The sequence below is a fragment of the Mustelus asterias genome, chromosome 3, assembly GCF_964213995.1.
Source record: "Mustelus asterias chromosome 3, sMusAst1.hap1.1, whole genome shotgun sequence".
Taxonomy (NCBI): Eukaryota; Metazoa; Chordata; class Chondrichthyes; order Carcharhiniformes; family Triakidae; genus Mustelus; species Mustelus asterias.
The window spans coordinates 46,184,708-46,202,860 of record NC_135803.1 but is presented as its reverse complement, the minus strand read 5'-3'; the positions used below and the strand labels follow the sequence as shown (position 1 = coordinate 46,202,860).

General features: G+C 44.4%; 1 protein-coding gene across 1 annotated transcript in view; it reads left to right on the top strand.

Annotated features, from left to right (window-relative positions):
* The window catches only part of veph1 (ventricular zone expressed PH domain-containing 1), a 242,208-nt gene that overhangs the window by 208,835 nt on the left and 15,220 nt on the right, over nt 1–18,153 (top strand). The window contains exon 12 of the mRNA XM_078208325.1: nt 16,396–16,513. Within this exon, the coding sequence (XP_078064451.1) occupies nt 16,396–16,513 (118 nt within the window). The remainder of the gene's footprint in view (nt 1–16,395; nt 16,514–18,153) is intronic.

Sequence of the window (18,153 nt, the reverse complement as noted above, 5' to 3'; positions counted from 1 at the left end):
TGGTTGGTCTTCTGCTCTAATTTCCTATCCAACCTCCCATGTCCCTTCATCCCCTTAGTGTCCGTAAGATAGATCAATAGTAGGAAAAACACTAGAATGTATTATGAGGATAACAGATCTGATTTGGCAGTGTTGATACAGTTTTATGAAAGAAAACTTATGTTTGACAAATCCATTAGAGTTTTTTGAGGTGTAACCAACAAAGTCGATGAGTGGAAACTAATGAGCAAATGAAATTGATGAAATATATATTTGGATTTTCAAAGTTATTTGCTCAGATACCACACAAGAGGTTGTTGGGGCTCATGGAGATAATATATTAGCATGGATTGAGGATTGGTTAATGGACAGAAAACAACCTCAAACAAATTGTAAGCACTTTGCCCCAGAAAATCTTTTTTAAATTTAGAATCCCTACAGTGCAGAAGCAGGCTATTCGGCCCATCAAACCTGCACTGACAACAATCCCATCCAAGCCCTAACCCCACGTATTTATCCTGCTAGTCCCCCTGACACTAAGGGGCAATTTAGCATGGCCAATCAACCTAACACGCACACCTTTGGACTATGGGGGGAAGCCGAAGCACCCAGAGGAAACCCACGCAGACATGGGAAGAACATGCAAACTCCACACAGACAGTGACCCAAGACCAGGATTGAATCCGGATCCCTGGCGCTATAAGGCAGCAGTGCTAACCACTGTGCCACTGTGCCTCCCCGCTACAGGATTACGAATTAACCCTGTCTCATTACACAAAACTTGATCTGAAATAGCCTGTTCCCTAATTGGTTCTTCAACAATTTGTTTTGAGAACTGTCTCTAATGTACTCCAAGCTACTTTTGCCAATTTGGTTTGCCCAATCTATGTCAACATTAAGATCCCACGATTATTGCAATCATGCTTGTTACATGCTGCTTTGATTTCCTGGTTTATACCATGTTCCAAACTGTAACTACTGTTAGGGGATCTATAAACCATTCCCAGTGTTTTTTGCCCTTTTCCCATTCTTAGCTCCATTCCTACTGATTCTCCATCCTGATTTTCTGAGCTATCATCCTTCCTCACAAGTATAATCATCATTTCTCTTCTTATCAGGATATCCTGCTCCTTTGCATTCTTCCTATCATTACTAAAAGGCAAGTATCAGAAAATGTTTAGTTCAAAACCTTAGGGCAGTATTTTTCTATTTTGTTTTGCAACGTATCACAGTGGGTGGGAAAAGCAGCATTGAAGCCACTGGCCACAACAGCAACTTTCTCCACCCCATTGTGAGGCAAAATTCCAAGGTGCAGGTCCCACGACCTCACGCTGGCAGGGCGGGCTGGGATTGAGATGGCATGCCAGCAACTTAGTTTTTGAAAGATCAGGCCACCATCTTTAAAGGCCACCTTGATATAAGAAAGTAAAAATAGAAGCACCCACCACCACCCCACACTGGTCCCTGGCACTGCTCAGTGCCCAGGTACTGCCCAGGCATGACTCTCTTCCCACTAACCGATGCGCTCACTTGAGCTCTTCTGGTGGTTCTGCGTGCCAGGTGCATACTCTGGGAGATCCAGTCGTAATGCACATCAACATGCCTTCACGCCAACATGAATGGATGATATAACAGGAGGAATGATCACGCCGAGAGGCTTAGTATTAGATATTAATTTACTCTAATGGGCACAATCATGACGGGACCTCCTGCCAACGTACAGAGTGATTTGAGCCTCTCACAGGATTTTGTGCTCCCATCACCATTCACAGCCAATGCAAATGGGAGCTCAAAATCCTGCCTTGGTCTCCCTGCAATCATTGGTAGGACTTCTGTTCCCTGTTCCTGAACAAATGATAGCACTGGCACCCAGAGGGCAATTTCGACCAATAAAGTGGCTGCCTCCCCAAACCCTGTCCAATTATGGTGACTGGATTCCTGAGTCCAGAGGCTGTCCAGCAGTCATAGATTGTCAGCCTCAGTACAAAGATGGACATTGCTGAAGTATGTGGGAAGGTGAGAGAGCATTTCATTCCTGATTGCCAGCCACAAAAGAAGTAATTAAGAAGGCCAATGGGTTAGAACCTTCAGACATGAGGGGTTTTGAACTGACGCCATCCACAGTGATTAGTGACTCCGACTGAGCATCTTGCCTTTAAGCCTGCAGGACACTAAGGCTAGATTGGCCACATACACAAGGGAGCCCTCATGTATTATTGGGAACACTGTAATTCCAGTTACGCATGGACAACAGACAGTCCGACTCCTCCTAAGAGTGGTGCAGGACCAAGGCCCAGCCTTTTGGAAAGGGGCTGCCTACAGAAAATCCACCTAGATTGGCAATTGGGATCTTTCAAATGAGTACTGGCTGCCTGTACAAAGTCACTGGAAAGTATCCCGAAGTGTTCCAAGAAGGTCTAGGAAAGATTAGAGGCTCTAGGACCAAGATCTATGTGGACCCAGAGATCCAACCTAAATACTTCAAGACACAAACTGTCCCCTATTGCCTATGTGCCAAAGTAAAGGCCAAAATTGGAACGTCTAGAGGAACTGGGTATTATACACCCAGTATAATTTGCTGAATGGGCCATGCCAGTAGTCCCGGTTTTAAAACCTGACAATTCAGGCCGTCTTTGTGGGAGTTATAAGTTGATGGTCAACAGAGCATCCCGCTTAGCTAGATATTCTATGCCATGCATAGAAGACTTGTATGTGAAGCTGACTGGGGCTCTTATATTTTTCAAATTGGACATGAGCCACGCTGACCTCCAATTGGAGCTTGGGTTATCATCCAGGAAGTATGTCACCATAAATACTCTGAAAAGACAGTATGAGTATACTCGCATGCCCTTTGGGGTACCTTCGGCTTGGGTGATTTTTCAAAGGATAATGGAGAACATACTTCAGGGGTGTCCAGAGTGGCAGTCTATCTGGATGACGTTTTAATCTCAGGAACTACTGCGAAGGAACATTTGGAGAATTTGGAGGAGAATCTGATGGCAATTTTCTGATGCTGGTGTTCAGTTGAAAAGGGAACAACGTGTGTTCCAGGTAAACAAGGTGACATCCTTGGGTATAGAGTTGACAAGAATGTATTACATCCTGTCGCAGAGAAGATGAAAGCCATAAAAGAAGCTTCAACTCCAAAGAACACAACCAAGTTGAAGTCTTTCCTAGGTCCCATAAATTACCTTGGGAAATTCATACCGAACTTTGTGACCCTGCTGGCACCCCTCCAGGTATGTTAAACAAAAGAAGAAATGGTCGTGGTAAATACCACAAGAGGAAGCTATTCATTGTTATAGATGGCCATTTGAAATGAGTTCACAGATCTCCAATGAATTGAACAACAACTGGCAAGATTCTTTGCATTTTATTTAGTTTGTTTGCTGCTTATGTGTTTCCAGAGGAAAGAGTGTCTGACAACAGACTTCGGTTTAGTGCAGAAGAATTCGCACATTTCATGAGAATGAAGAGAGTAAAACACACAAGAGTTCCACCATATCATCCTGCTACAAATAGAGCGACAGAGCTGTTAAGCATGCTCTTGTTCTGAAAATGCTAGCTATAGATTGGTAGAAATGTCAGTTGTCATTGAATCGTGAATAGGTGAATGTTTTGTTTATTTACCATAACACACCTCACACAATTACCAGCAGAATGCCAGCTGAGTTTCTTCTTAGCAGACAGCCGGGAATGAGGTTTTCATTGCTGAAGGACATTTCACACAGTCAGTACAAGAGAAACAATCAAGACAGAAAAAGAATCATGATAGGCGAGACTGAGAGAAAGAAATCTAAAGTTGAGTCAAAAGGTTAAAGTGAAAGATCATCATCGTAAGTGGTTGCAGTGACTACCAGGAAGAGTCGTGAAAATATGTGCTCCTCGCACATTTTTGGTTAAGGTGTTTGGTAAGTGGAAATATTAGGTTTGTACATATAGATCAAGCTTTACATTCACAGCTTCACGAAGAAGAAGGGATTTAGGATGTATTTCAAGCAGTTCAGTTATGAGCTCGATCTTTACATGCATGCACCAGTGTTTTGTCCTGAAAGATGCAACAGAAACTAACACAGTAAATTGTTGATAACAAGTAATTTATTTGCATGACCCTCATTTAATTTTTAAAATTGCGAGATTGGGCAAAGTATTGTGACACTGCTTCAACCATTTAGTTTTGAAGCCTCACAGAATTCAAAAACATTTGGTGTAAGTGTTAAGTAACAGAGTCCTAATTCATAGAAGGCCATTCAGCCCATTGAGTCTGCACCGATTCTCTGTCAGTGTGTTATCCAGGCCCTCTCCCCTACCCTATTCCCATAACCCCTCACATTTACCATGACTAATCCATCTAACGTACACATCTTGGGACACTAAGGGACAATTTACCATGGACAATCCACCTTACCTGTACATCTTTGGACGGTAGGAGGAAACCGGAGCACCCAGAGGAAACCCACGCAGACATGGGGAAAACGTGCAAACTCCACACAGACAGTCACCCAAGGCTGGAATCAAACCCGGGTCCCTGGCGCTGTGAGACAGCAGTGTTAACCACTGTGCCACTGTCCAGTTCAGTCAAAAAATAATGTTTCCAGCGAACAATTAATAAAATCTGTGTTGTGGACACTGCCAGAAAACTTCCTATACAGGGCTACTAATCCAGGGCTACATTAGTAGATTTTTGCTTTGCCTGTGTTATCTTAATCACTCTTTATATTGTTGCGCTAAAGTGGAATTTTTTCCTAAAAAGTGGCATTTGTGTAATATAAATTGTTTATTTTTAAGTACAAGGTAACTTTTGAGCACTATTGATTTTGCAACATGCTTTTCCAAAATTTGGCCATGTTCTTGAATCAGTGCCAGAAACTAGAACATTTCCAGATGATATTCAGTGAATGCTTATATTGGATTACATCAGTATTATCTCCAGGGGTGCTTTAGCAGCCAGCTCCTTAATGTCAACTGCCGACAAGTTTCCCACTGCAGGAAACTGCATTTTTTTAAAAAACATTATGAATAACTTAACAGTTGAAATATTCATGGCATACTCGTACAATCATGCATTAATTTTTTCAAGACTCCATCATAGCATAAAAATAAATTCATCTCATTCATGTATTATTTTGTGTTATTATATTATAGGGAGGCACGGTGGCACAGTGGTCAGCACTGCTGTCTCACAGCGCCAGGGACCAGGGTTCAATTCCAGCCTTGGATGACTGTCTGTGTGGAGGTTGAACATTCTCCCCATGTTTATGCGGGTTTCCTCTGGGTGCTCCAGTTTCCTCCCAGGATCCAAAGATGTGTAGGTTAGGTGGATTAGCCATGATAAATGGCTATGGGAGTGGGGGTGGGGATGGAGGTGGGGGTGGGTCTGGGTCTATATTCTTTCATAGAGTTGGTGCAGACCTGATGGGCTGAATGGCCTCCTTTTGCACTGTCGGGATTCTATGGTTTATATTAGTTTACAAAGTCTTCGAATAATTTCTTGAGGCAAGAATTTGTGCATTTTCACAGTGGCTTCATTGCAGTGTCAATGTAAGCCTACTTGGGACGCTAATAAATATATTTAAACTTGGTGAACTAATTCCTCCACGTCTGAGTTGTTGCAAATAATTCTATTATTAAGGCAATTAATAGTCACTGTTGGTGCAGCGTAGTGTGTTCTATCCCTCCTGATAGTGCTAAATTTACCTCCCCATGCCACTTAGACTAATGGGGGTGGGGTATCTACTAAATGCCTTCACAATCCCTTTGAGCTGCCGCAGGCACTAAAATAAATACAGAGAATGGAAGAACAGGATGGATTACTACTGCTACCCCATATCAAGAATACAGATTTTATTAAGTGTTTGATCAGTACTTGTGAACAATATTTGCTCAAAAGCAGCAGGTATACAGCTAGGCAGGTTGTGGAACAAAGACCTGCAGTCCTTGTGCATTGGAGAAGACACTGTAGTCTTGATGCAGTATAGACAGCATGGCTCCTGAAAGTTTTAGACAATCTGAAACGTAAGTGGAGTGTTTGCATGTAATTTTCCAAGATTAGCAAATGTTCTGCCATTCCCAGTCTTTCTCATCACCATTCTCATTCCCTTTGCATTTTTGTCTATGCTATCCCTATCAATCACAGATCCCCACTCCCCCCCCACTTCACCTTCACAATATAAATCTTGTCCTACTTTCCTTGTGGGGCGGCATGGTGGCACAGTGGTTAGCACTGCTGCCTCACAGCACCAAGGACCCAGGTTCGATTCCCGGCTTGGGTCACTGTCTGTGTGGAGCTTGCACGTTCCCCCGGTGTCCTGCATGGGTTTCCTCCGGGTGTTCTGGTTTCCTCCCATAGTCCCAAAGACATGCTGGTTAGGTGCACTGGCCATAATAAATTCTTCCTCAGTGTACCCAAACAGGCGCCAGAGTTTGGCGACTAGGGGATTTTCACAGTAACTTCATTGCAGTGTTAATGTAAGTCTACTTATGACTAATAACTTATGACTTTACTTTTTTGTCTTCAGCTCTGACAAAGGGTCATGCTGACTTGAAACATTGGCTCTATTGTCTCTCCTCTACAGATGCTATCAGACCTGCTGAGATTTTCCAGCATTTTCTGTTTTTGTTTTGGATTCCAGCATCCACAATATTTTACCCTATCATTTGCCTTCTTGTCCACCTGCTGCAGCTTCATGCTTACTTTCAGCAATTGATGTACAAGGACACCCAGGTCCCATTGCAAATCTCGCTATATATAGTCATTCAGATAATAATCTGCCTTCCTGCTTTTACTACCAAGTGGATAACCTCACATGTATCCACATTATACTGCATCTGCCATGCATTTGTCCACTTGCTTAACTTGTCCCAATTACACTGAAGCATCTCTGCATCCTCCTCACAGTTCACCCTCCCACCCAACTTTGTGTCATCTGAAAATCTGGAGATATTACATTTAGTTTCCTCATCCAAATCATTAATACAATATTGTGAATAACTGGGGTCCTAGCACTGATCCCTGCAGTATCTCACTAGTCAGTGCCTGCCGCTTGGAAAATTATCCATTTATTCATACTCTTTGTTTCCTGTCTGCCCACCAGTTCTCTATCCACCTCAATACACTACCTCCATCCCATGCGCTTTAATTTTACATGCCAATCTCTTATGTGGGACCTTGTCAAAAGCCTTTTGAAAGTCCAAATAAACCACATTCACTGGCTCCGCTCACCAACTCTCCTAGTTACATTCTCAAAGAATGCCGGTTGTTTTGTCAAGAATGATTTCCCTTTTGTAAATCCATGCTGACTCTGGTTGATCCTGCCACTGTTTTCCAAGTGCTCTGCTATTAAATATTTTAGAATGGGCTCTAGCATTTTCCCCATTACCAACATCAGACTGGCTTGTCTACAATTCCCTGTTTTCTCGCTACCTCACATTTTAGAAATTGTGGTTTTACATTAGCTACGCACCAGTCTGTAGGGACTGTTCCAGAGTGTATTGAATCTTGGAAGATGACCACCAATGCATCCAATATTTCTCGGGCCACTTCCTTAAATACTCTTATCAGACCCTGGGGATTTATGGGCCTTCAATTTCCCCAACACCATTTCCCTACTAATACTGATTTCTTCCAATACCTCCCACGCTCAAAACCCTGTGTTCCCCAACATTCCTGGGACCTTATTTGTGACCTCCTTTGTGAAGATAGAACCTCCAAAGTATTGTTAGCGCGAGTGGGCGAACACGACCACTTCGGACTCAGAGTCAGGTTCAACAGCGGTACAGCTTTATTAACGTCGACGGAGGTGCAATCAGGACATACAAACAGCACTGTCCCGAAAGCACTCTGAAGGCCTGCCCCAATGGGCTACAGTTATACTCGAACTTTGACACTTTGTATGATTCAAATGTTAATGTTTTGTTTATAGTATTTGACTCTGACCATTCTGTGGTTGATGTGTAAATGGTTTGTTTATGGTGTTCTGATATGGTCATCCTGTTTAATGGGTTTTTAGGTGCGGAGTTGATGTGTTAAGTCTGGTGATTGCCCAGTCTAGGGAGGTGATAATTGTTTGAGATCTCCGGAGTTTCTTATACAATAGGTGTTTAATTGGATATCAGGAAGTCTTCCAGGTCTCAGAGACCTTCTGAAGTGTTTGATAAGGGCTTCCTGATATCCTTGGAGCCAATTTAATTAAATGCTAATGTGAGTTCCTGAGTCCTTTTGTCAGCCTTGTTTCTGCGTTTTAAAAGACCCACTTGTCTGTTCACACTTTGTGCCTGGGTGCTGCTTTGTCCTGTTTCATTTATTTGATTTTATTCTGAGAAATATTTATCTAAGGAATCACAGAAATTTGTGTCCGCTTACAGTATGTATTTAGTTGGTCAGCCATTTCTTTGTTCATTATAAATTCCCCTATTTCTGACTGTAAGAGACCAACATTTGTCCTCACCAATCTTTTTCTCTTCCCATACCTGTAGAAGCTTTTACTGTCAGTTTTTATTTTTCCAGTGAGCTTACTTTCATACTCTATTTTCCCCTTCTTAATCAATGCCTTTATCCTCCTTTGCTGAATTCTAAAATGCTCCCAATCCTCAGGTCTGCTGTTTTTTCTGGCTAATTTGAATGCATCTTCCTTGGATCCAACACTATCTCTAATTTCCCTTGTAAGCCATGATTTGACCACCTTTCCCATTTATCTTTGTGCCAGACAAGAATAAACAATTGTTACAGTTCATCCATGTGCTCTTTTTGAATGTTTGCCATTGCCTATCCACCGTCATCCCTTAAAGTAACGTTCCCCAATCCATCATAGCCAATTCATTCACTCAATCCCAAGGGGCTGCACAACTAAATTGCCAATTATTCTTTTTTCATTACACAATATTCAGTCTAGGATGGCTGGTTCTCTAGTTGGTTCCTCAATGTATTGGTCCAGAAAACCACCCTGAACACATTCCAGGAACTCATCCTCTATGGTATTATTCATTTGATTTGTCCAATCTATATGCAGATTAAAGTCACCAATAATTACGATGTTCCTGTATCTCATGCGTCTCTAATTTCCTCTTTAATTCCATTCCAACATCACCACTACAGTTTGGGAGCCTGTATACAACCCCATTTAATAGTTTTTGCTCCTTAGTGTTTCTCCACTCTATCCATATGGATTCCATATCGTCAGAGCTAATATCCTTCCTCACTGTTGCGTTAATTTCCTCTTTACCCAACAATGCAATGGCACCATCTTTTCCTTGTTATTTGTCCTTCCTATATACTGAATATCCCTGGATGTTTAGTTCCCATCCCTGGTTACCCTGTAGCCATGTCTCCATCATCCCCACCATATCATACTTATTTACATCGATTTGCGTGATTAATTCATCCACTTTATTGCAAATGCTCCACATGTTAAGGCACAATGCCTTTAGGCTCATCCTTTTAACATTCCTTTTCCCATTCCCATTATTTTTCACTGTAGCCCCGTTTGATTCTGGCTGTGGTTTCTCTGTCCATCACTTTTCTTATTCCCATTACTGTCTTTTTTCCTTGACTCAACCGCACCCCCCCACCACCCCCGCCCCACACCCTCTGACTCCTTGCATAGGTTCCCATCTCCCTGCCATTTTAGTTTTAACCTTCCCCAATTCTAGTAAATACTTCCCTTACGACATTGGTCCTGGCCCTGCCCAGGTGCAATTCACCCAGTTTGTACTGCTCCCATCTCCCCCATGACCACTCCCAATGTCCCAGGAATCTGAAACGCTCCCCCTCACACTATCTCATCAGCCATTATTCATCCAATATATCCTGCAATTTTTGTTCTGACTAACACATGGCATTGGTAGTAATCCTGAGATCACCATCTTTACGGTCTTACTTTTCAACCTATTCCCTGTAACTCCCTATATTCTACTTTTAGGCTCTCATCCCTTTTTTAACCTAAGTCCTTTGTAACAATGTGTACCATGACCACTGTCTGTTCATTCTCCCTTCCAGAATGTCCTGCAGCGACTCTGAGACATCCAACACCAGGAAGGTAACATACCACTCTGGAGTCTCATTTGCAGCCACATAAATGCCTATCTATTCCCCTTCCAATTGAATCCCCTATAACTATTACATTCCCACATATTTTATCTCCTCTCCGTGCAGCAGAGTCAACTGCAGTGCAATGAATTTGGAAGTTGCTGCTTTTCCCTGAGAGACCATTCCCCCAAACTGTATCCAAAGTGGTATATCTGTTGGGAAGGGGAATGCCACAGGAGATTCCTGCAGTGCCTGCCTAGTTCTCTTGCTCTGCCTGGTGGTCACCCATTCCTGCCTCTGGAGTCTTAGCCTGCAGTCTGACATCTTCCCTGTATGTGCTATCCACAATACTCTCTGCCTTGCGGATGCTCACAGTAAGAAGTCTAACAGCACCAGGTTAAAGTCCAACAGGTTTATTTGGTAGCAAAAGCCACTAGCTTTCGGAACAGGCTGTTCCTTCGTCAGGTGGGTGGGAGTTCTGATCACAAACAGGGCACAAAGACACAAACTCAATTTACATGAATAATGATTGGAATGTGAGTCTTTACAGCTAATCAAGTCTTAAAGGTACAGACAATGTGAGTGGAGGGAGCATTAAGCACAGGTTAAAGAGATGTGTATTGTTTCCGGACAGGACAGCTAGTGAGATTTTGCACATCCAGGCAAGTTGTGGAGGTTACAGATAGTGTGACATGAACCCAATATCCCGGTTGAGGCCGTCCTCATGTGTGCGGAACCTGGCTATCAGTCTCTGCTCAGCGACTCTGCGCTGTCGTGTGTCGTGAAGGCCGCCTTGGAGAACGCTTACCCAGAGATCAGAGGCTGAATGTCCGTGACCGCTGAAGTGCTCCCCGACAGGAAGAGAACAGTCTTGCCTGGTGATTGTCGAGCGGTGTTCATTCATCCGTTGTCGTAGCATCTGCATGGTTTCCCCAATGTACCATGCCTCGGGACATCCTTTCCTGCAACGTTGGCCGAGTCGCAAGAGTAGGTACCGTGTCAAGGGCAGGTCGTGCCTTACGAGCCTGGTTGAGTTCTTTGAAAATGTGACCAAACACATTGACGAAGGAAGAGCGGTGGATGTGGTCTATATGGACTTCAGCAAGGCGTTCGATAAGGTCCCCCATGCAAGACTTCTTGAGAAAGTGAGAGGGCATGGGATCTAGGGGGCTGTTGCCTTGTGGATCCAGAACTGGCTTGCCTGCAGAAGGCAGAGAGTGGCTGTGGAGGGGTCTTTCTCTGCATGGAGGTCAGTGACCAGTGGAGTGCCCCAGGGATCTGTTCTGGGACCCTTGCTGTTTGTCATTTTCATAAATGACCTGGATGAGGAAGTGGAGGGATGGGTTGGTAAGTTTGCTGACGACACCAAGGTAGGTGGTGTTGTGGATAGTTTGGAGGGATGTCAGAAGTTGCAGCGAGACATAGATAGAATGCAAGACTGGGCGGAGAAGTGGCAGATGGACTTCAACCCGGATAAGTGTGTGGTGATCCATTTTGGCAGATCCAATGGGATGAAGCAGCAGTATAATATGAAGGGTACCATTCTTAGCAGTGTAGAGGATCAGAAGGACCTTGGGGTCCGGGTCCATAGGACTCTTAAATCGGCCTCGCAGGTGGAGGATGCGGTCAAGAAGGCGTACGGCGTACTGGCCTTCATTAATCGAGGGATTGAGTTTAGGAGTCGGGAGATAATGCTGCAGCTTTATAGGACCCTGGTTAGACCCCACTTGGAGTACTGCGCGCAGTTCTGGTCACCTCATTACAGGAAAGATGTTGAAGCCATTGAAAGGGTGCAGAGGAGATTTACAAGGATGTTGCCTGGATTGGGGGGCATGCCTTATGAGGATAGGTTGAGGGAGCTTGGTCTCTTCTCCCTGGAGAGACGAAGGATGAGAGGTGACCTGATAGAGGTTTACAAGATGTTGAGAGGTCTGGATAGGGTAGACTCTCAGAGGCTATTTCCAAGGGCTGAAATGGTTGCTACGAGAGGACACAGGTTTAAGGTGCTGGGGGGTAGGTACAGAGGAGATGTCAGGGGTAAGTTTTTCACTCAGAGGGTGGTGGGTGAGTGGAATTGGCTGACGTCGGTGGTGGTGGAGGCAAACTCGTTGGGGTCTTTTAAGAGACTTCTGGATGAGTACATGGGATTTAATGGGATTGAGGGCTATAGATAGGCCTAGAGGTGGGGATGTGATCGGCGCAACTTGTGGGCCGAAGGGCCTGTTTGTGCTGTGGCTTTCTATGTTCTATGTTTCTATGTACCTGGTGGATGGTATTCTCGTGTGAGATGATGGCATCCGTGTCGATGATCCGGCACGTCTTGCAGAGGTTGCTGTGGCAGGGTTGTGTGGTGCCGTGGTCACTGTTCTCCTGAAGGCTGGGTAGTTTGCTGCGGACAATGGTCTGTTTGAAGTTGTGCGGTTGTTTGATGGCAAGAAGTGGAGGTGTGGGGATGGCCTTGGTGAGATGTTCGTCTTCATCAATGACATGTTGAAGGCTCCGGAGGAGATGTCGTAGCTTCTCCGCTCTGGGGAAGTACTGGACGATGAAGGGTAATCTGTCCACCGTGTGCCGTGTTTGTCTTCTGAGGAGGTCGGTGCAGTTTTTCGCTGTGGTGCGTTGGAACTGTCGATCGATGAGTCGAGCGCCATATACGGACGGTCACCTCAGCACCTCACTGTACCGTAAGCCCACGGATAACCCCACGATGCCCCACTTCTCCAGCTTCCACCCTAAACACGTTAAAGAAGCCATCCCCTACGGACAAGCCCTCCGTATACACAGGATCTGCTCGGATGAGGAGGATCGCAACAGACACCTCCAGACGCTGAAAGATGCCCTCATAAGAACAGGATATGGCTCTCAACTCATCGATCGAAAAACCGCACCGACCTCCTCAGAAGACAAACACGGGACACGGTGGACAGAGTACCCTTCGTCGTCCAGTACTTCCCCGGAGCGGAGAAGCTACGACATCTTCTGTGGAGCCTTCAACATGTCATTGATGAAGACGGACATCTCACCAAGGCCATCCCCATACCCCCACTTCTTGCCTTCAAACAACCGCACAACCTCAAACAGACCATTGTCCGCAGCAAACTACCCAGCCTTCAGAAGAACTGTGACCACAACACCACACAACCCTGCCACAGCAACCTCTGCAAGAAGTGCCGGATCATCGACACAGATGCCATCATCTCACGTGAGAACACCATCTACCAGGTACACGGTACATACTCTTGCAACTCGGCCAACATTGTGTACCTTATATGCTGCAGGAAAGGATGTCCTGAAGCATGGTACATTGGGGAGACCATGCAGACGCTACGACAATGGATGAATGAAAACCGCTCGACAATCACTAGGCAGGAGTGTTCTCTTCCTGTTGGGGAACACTTCAGCAGTCACGGACATTCAGCCTCTGATCTTCGGGTAAGCGTTCTCCAAGGCGGCCTTCACGACACACGACAGTGCAGAGTCGCTGAGCAGAAACTGATAGCCAAGTTCCGCACACATGAGGACGGCCTCAACAGGGATCTTGGGTTCATGTCACACTATCTGTAACCCCCACGACTTGCCTAGACTTGCAAAATCTCATTAACTGTCCTGGCTGGAGATAATACACATCTCTTTAACCTGTGCTTAACCCTCTCTCCACTCACATTGTTTGTACCTTTAAGACTTGATTACCTGTAAAGACTCGCATCCCAACCATTATTTTGTAAATTGAGTCTTTGTGCCCTATTTGTGATCAGAACTCCCACCCACCTGACGAAGGAACAGCCTGTTCCGAAAGCTAGTGGCTTTTGCTACCAAATAAACCTGTTGGACTTTAACCTAGTGTTGTTAGACTTCTTCCTGTGTTTACCCCAGTCCAACGCCGGCATCTCCACATCATTGTGGATGCTCCACAGTGTCCCCAGCTGTCACTCCAGCTCCAAAACCCAGGCTTCCAAGAGCTGCAGCTGGAGACACTTCCTGCACACTAACTGGTCCCAGGCATTGGAAATGTTTTGGCTTCCCACATAGTGCAGGAGGAGCACACTGTGGCTTTGTGCATACACGCACACCCAGACGTGATCAGGAAATGCAGTCAGTTTCACAAAACGTATCTCATTGTGCTAGGAGCATACAGTTTCTCAATATGAACATGTTTTGTTAAATGATGGTAGAACACCACAAGATCATGACCAGACCCAAGGCTTTTGTAACAAGCTCTTCACGGCGATTTAAGCCACTTATAAATCCTGTGGATGCTTAGGGTTGGAGATTTTTATGCAGATCCCTTGGAACAGAGAATGCTGGAATGTGGATTCAGTACTGGAAACTGGCCTGGACTCAATGGAATGAATGGTCTCCTTATGAGACGTAATATTTCTGATTTTATATGAGGCCAAAAGAGTCAATCAACTTCATGGAGCATCGTTTAAGTGCAAATCATGGAGTGATGCAGATGTACAAATACCATTAATATAGGCCAACTGGCTAAAGTCATGAAGGAATTAGTTTTCCAAATTCACGCTGGTAAATATTACACCCAAATCTCAGGGGACATAGCTAAAGTTTATGCAAGCATAACCCTTGAATATGCTGTAATTCAGGACACATTGAATGCCCTATAAGAAGCTGTCAAGGACAACTTTAATTGTTTGCAGAACTGAGCAGAGAGCTCCAGGAATAAAACCCGGAGGTTGTTCAACTGCAAACATCACTTATAGCTGCAATCACTGTTTGAGGTGTCGTCCTCTGATAATACAAAGTGTTGTCCGCATATGGGCTGTTAACAGTTAGTACTCCTGTTGGTGAGTGTCCTGGGTAGCTATAGAATTAACTTAATTCCAGATCTGTTCAGGAAAAGACCACAACATCTCACATCAGGCTGCCACATAATTCCAGTTACTTGCACACAGCAAGCGGCTTTCATCTGACAGATACGTGACTGCAGTAAGTGTCTGCAGATGCATTTGTAGTGAAGAAGTGATGGTGGAGTTAAAATGTCCATAAAAAGAAATGTGCACCATAGAAGGTGAATACAAGGTGGCACTTTACATGGAAAAGCAGTGCACAAGTATCTGTTGTTTCTCCCTTTTTGCTGCAGTATAAACCTATACCTCCACTCCTCTATTCTCACCCCAGTTTAATGTCTTGTGTGCTGGTTTCATGGGTGAGAACAATAGACATGTGTTCATCTTTACAGGCATCAGGATTGGTTGCTTCTTGCAAGCAGAAACTGGACAGATGTCCAGTGACACCTCACAGACATATCTTTGATTGGATCGGCAATCAGCTCCAGCGATGGACTGTTAAGAGTCTTGACTGGTGGTTAACAATGGATGATAGTCAATTAACAATCTGTTTTCTTCTCCCCCATACCCCACCCCCCAACAGCTGATGGTTTGAGGGCAGGACTTCCAGATTTGGGACTTCAGCACTATTTTTGCTAAGGTGCACAAAAATTCAGTCCTGTCTTTGAGGTGTACTGCAAAGCAGTGATTCAGGCTGCGTATTTCAAAATTCTAAAATACAACTGAGTAAGCACTCTGGCTGGACATCGGCCTTGTTATAATACGATTCAGTTCTATTGGTTGTCAGCAAGGTTGAAGAGGAAAGCCCCTGGCTCTCGGCCCAGCCTCCTCTCACTGGACCAGCTCTCCAATATCAGGCTGTCACAACATGTTAGAGACAGCACGGCTCCCGGGATACCTGGATTAACTGGAGAACGTTCAAGGTGGCATCGCGTTCTGTCTCTGCATTGACCACCGAGAGTGTGTGTTGTTATGAAATTGTGATAAAATGAAAAATCAACGAATGCAATAATTGAGAATGTGTTCTGGTGGGCTCAATGTTTAAAGGGAAGCAAGCTATTTTAAAATAGAAATTGTAAAAAGACAGGTTGACTGAGTTAATGGAACCAAGGTTTTTGATACGCCGATTAGCCTAGCAACACTGTAAACAGATGTTTTCCTCACACATAAGCAAAGTTGTTTCGCGTTATATCAGAATAGCAGCTTTTAAAAATTCATTGATCCTCTAAATGCTGCTTGAATTGCAACATTGCTGCTTCCCAGCTGGAAGGGTTCATCGTGACACAGTGTTTTGCCTGGGCCATTGTACATCTTCCAGCAGCCTATTCACAGCTTCAGTTTAGACACTGGAGCAGGTTGCTGATCTTGTCAATTCCTGCTGAGAAGACCAGGATCTGGCAAGAAAAATGGATATCTGCTGCCCCAAAGAGCAATACTTAAATAGAATCGTCTGAATTCTTCAAATAATCCCTGAGCCAGCTCGCTGAATTGCTCACTGAACAGGAAGCAAACTGATCAAAATGCCCTTACATTTTTTTAATGAACCAGAACTTAACATAATAAATTTGAATATTAATATCCAAACAGGATCTCGACAGGCTGCAGATGCATCTTGAAGACGTGAGGTTTTTTGACTTGTTTGGTTACAGTGAGGAAGCGGGAGTCTGGCAATGCTTCATGTGCAACAATCCTGAAAAGGCAACAGGTAAGAATGTCAGTATTTGTATCCAAAGCTTACCCTACAAATGTGCCTTTATTACTTTAACATAGTGTATGTGGGTTTTCAGAATGCCTTTGACAGTGTGCCAAACAGGAGACTATGCAAACAGCTAAATAGAATCAGGGAGAAGGGAGCAAATTAGATTTTTTAAAATGCAGTTACTGTGCTCAGGTTTTTGATTTGATTTATTATTATCACATGTATTAGCATACAGTGAAAAGTATTGTTTCTCACGTGGTATAGAGAGAAAGCATACCATTCATAGAGAAGGAAAGGAGACAGTGCAGAGTGCAATGTTGCAGTCATAGCTAGGGGGTAGAGAAATATCAACTTAGTGCGAATTAGGTACATTCAAAAGTCTGATGGCAGCAGGGAAGAAGCTGTTCTTGAGGCGGTTGGTACGTGACCTCAGACTTTTGTATCTTTTTCCCGACGGAAGAAGGTGGAAGAGAGTATGTCTGGGGTGCATGGGGTCCCTTAATTACGCTGACTGCTTTTCCGAGGCAGCGGGAAGTGTAGACAGAGTCAATGGATGGGAGGCTGGTTTGCGTGATGGATTGGGCTACATTCACAATCATTTGTAGCTTCTTGGGCAGAGCAGGAGCCATAGCAAGCTGTGATACAAGCAGAAAGAATGCTTTCTATGGTGCATCTGTAAAAGGTTTAAAAGCTTGCAGCTCAGGCTGGTTTCCCAGAGGTGCACAGCATCATTGACTGTACACGGGTGGAAATCAAGACACCCCAACTCACCAGGGAGTGCTTGTGAACCCTATGTTCTTCAGTCAATGTGCAGCTTATTTTCAAGCATCAAAAGAACGCAACAGTCCTGAAATCAATAAAGCATCTGTTTTGCAGACACTTGAAATCCTGTCTTACTATTCATCACAAGTTAAAAAGGTCACTTGCCAGACAGCAGGCAAAATTGGCTGTATGGTGTGAATCAATAATATTTGTGGCTCAAAACGTAAGCAAAACATAGTGCGGAACAATCTAATGTTCTCTGACACACCCATGTGCAAACCCTTGTTCAAATCTTCATCCTTCCCTTTTCTGCTATTTGCATGTGGTGAGACCTCTGTGGTTTTGCGGGGGGGCGGGGGAGGGGTGCGGGTAGAGGCAGGCTGCTCACATCTCCCCTCTAACTGCTGAGATACTCTTAACCGACATTCTCTTGGTTTTGAAGCCTGTGAGGGCCCCACCAAAGACTACTCCTCTGTGCAGGGGCAGACTCTGCCATCAGGATGCAAATTGAAAACCTGATAATCTCTTTTACCAGTTCAATCAAAGTGTGGTTCCCCCTCCGCACATGTGACCCAGCTGATCAGGGCATTTTTTAACCTTAAAGCTAAAATAATTCCTGAGAAGCTGCCTTTTATTGGAGATGACCTCACTCTCTCCTGCTCTCCTATTGGCTCCTGGGTTTTGAGAGCTAAACAGTCATTGGTTGAATGATGAGCCTGATCTTTCACCATTACTTGGCCAGTCCAGGAGAAAAATCACAGCCTTAACTGGTTATTTTATTTCTTCAAAATAGGAAAATCGCAATCTGGTAGCTTCCCCCACAGTGCAGATGTGTGACACTCACTATGATCCTGACACCATGGTCCAGTGGCCTGCGAGGAAAA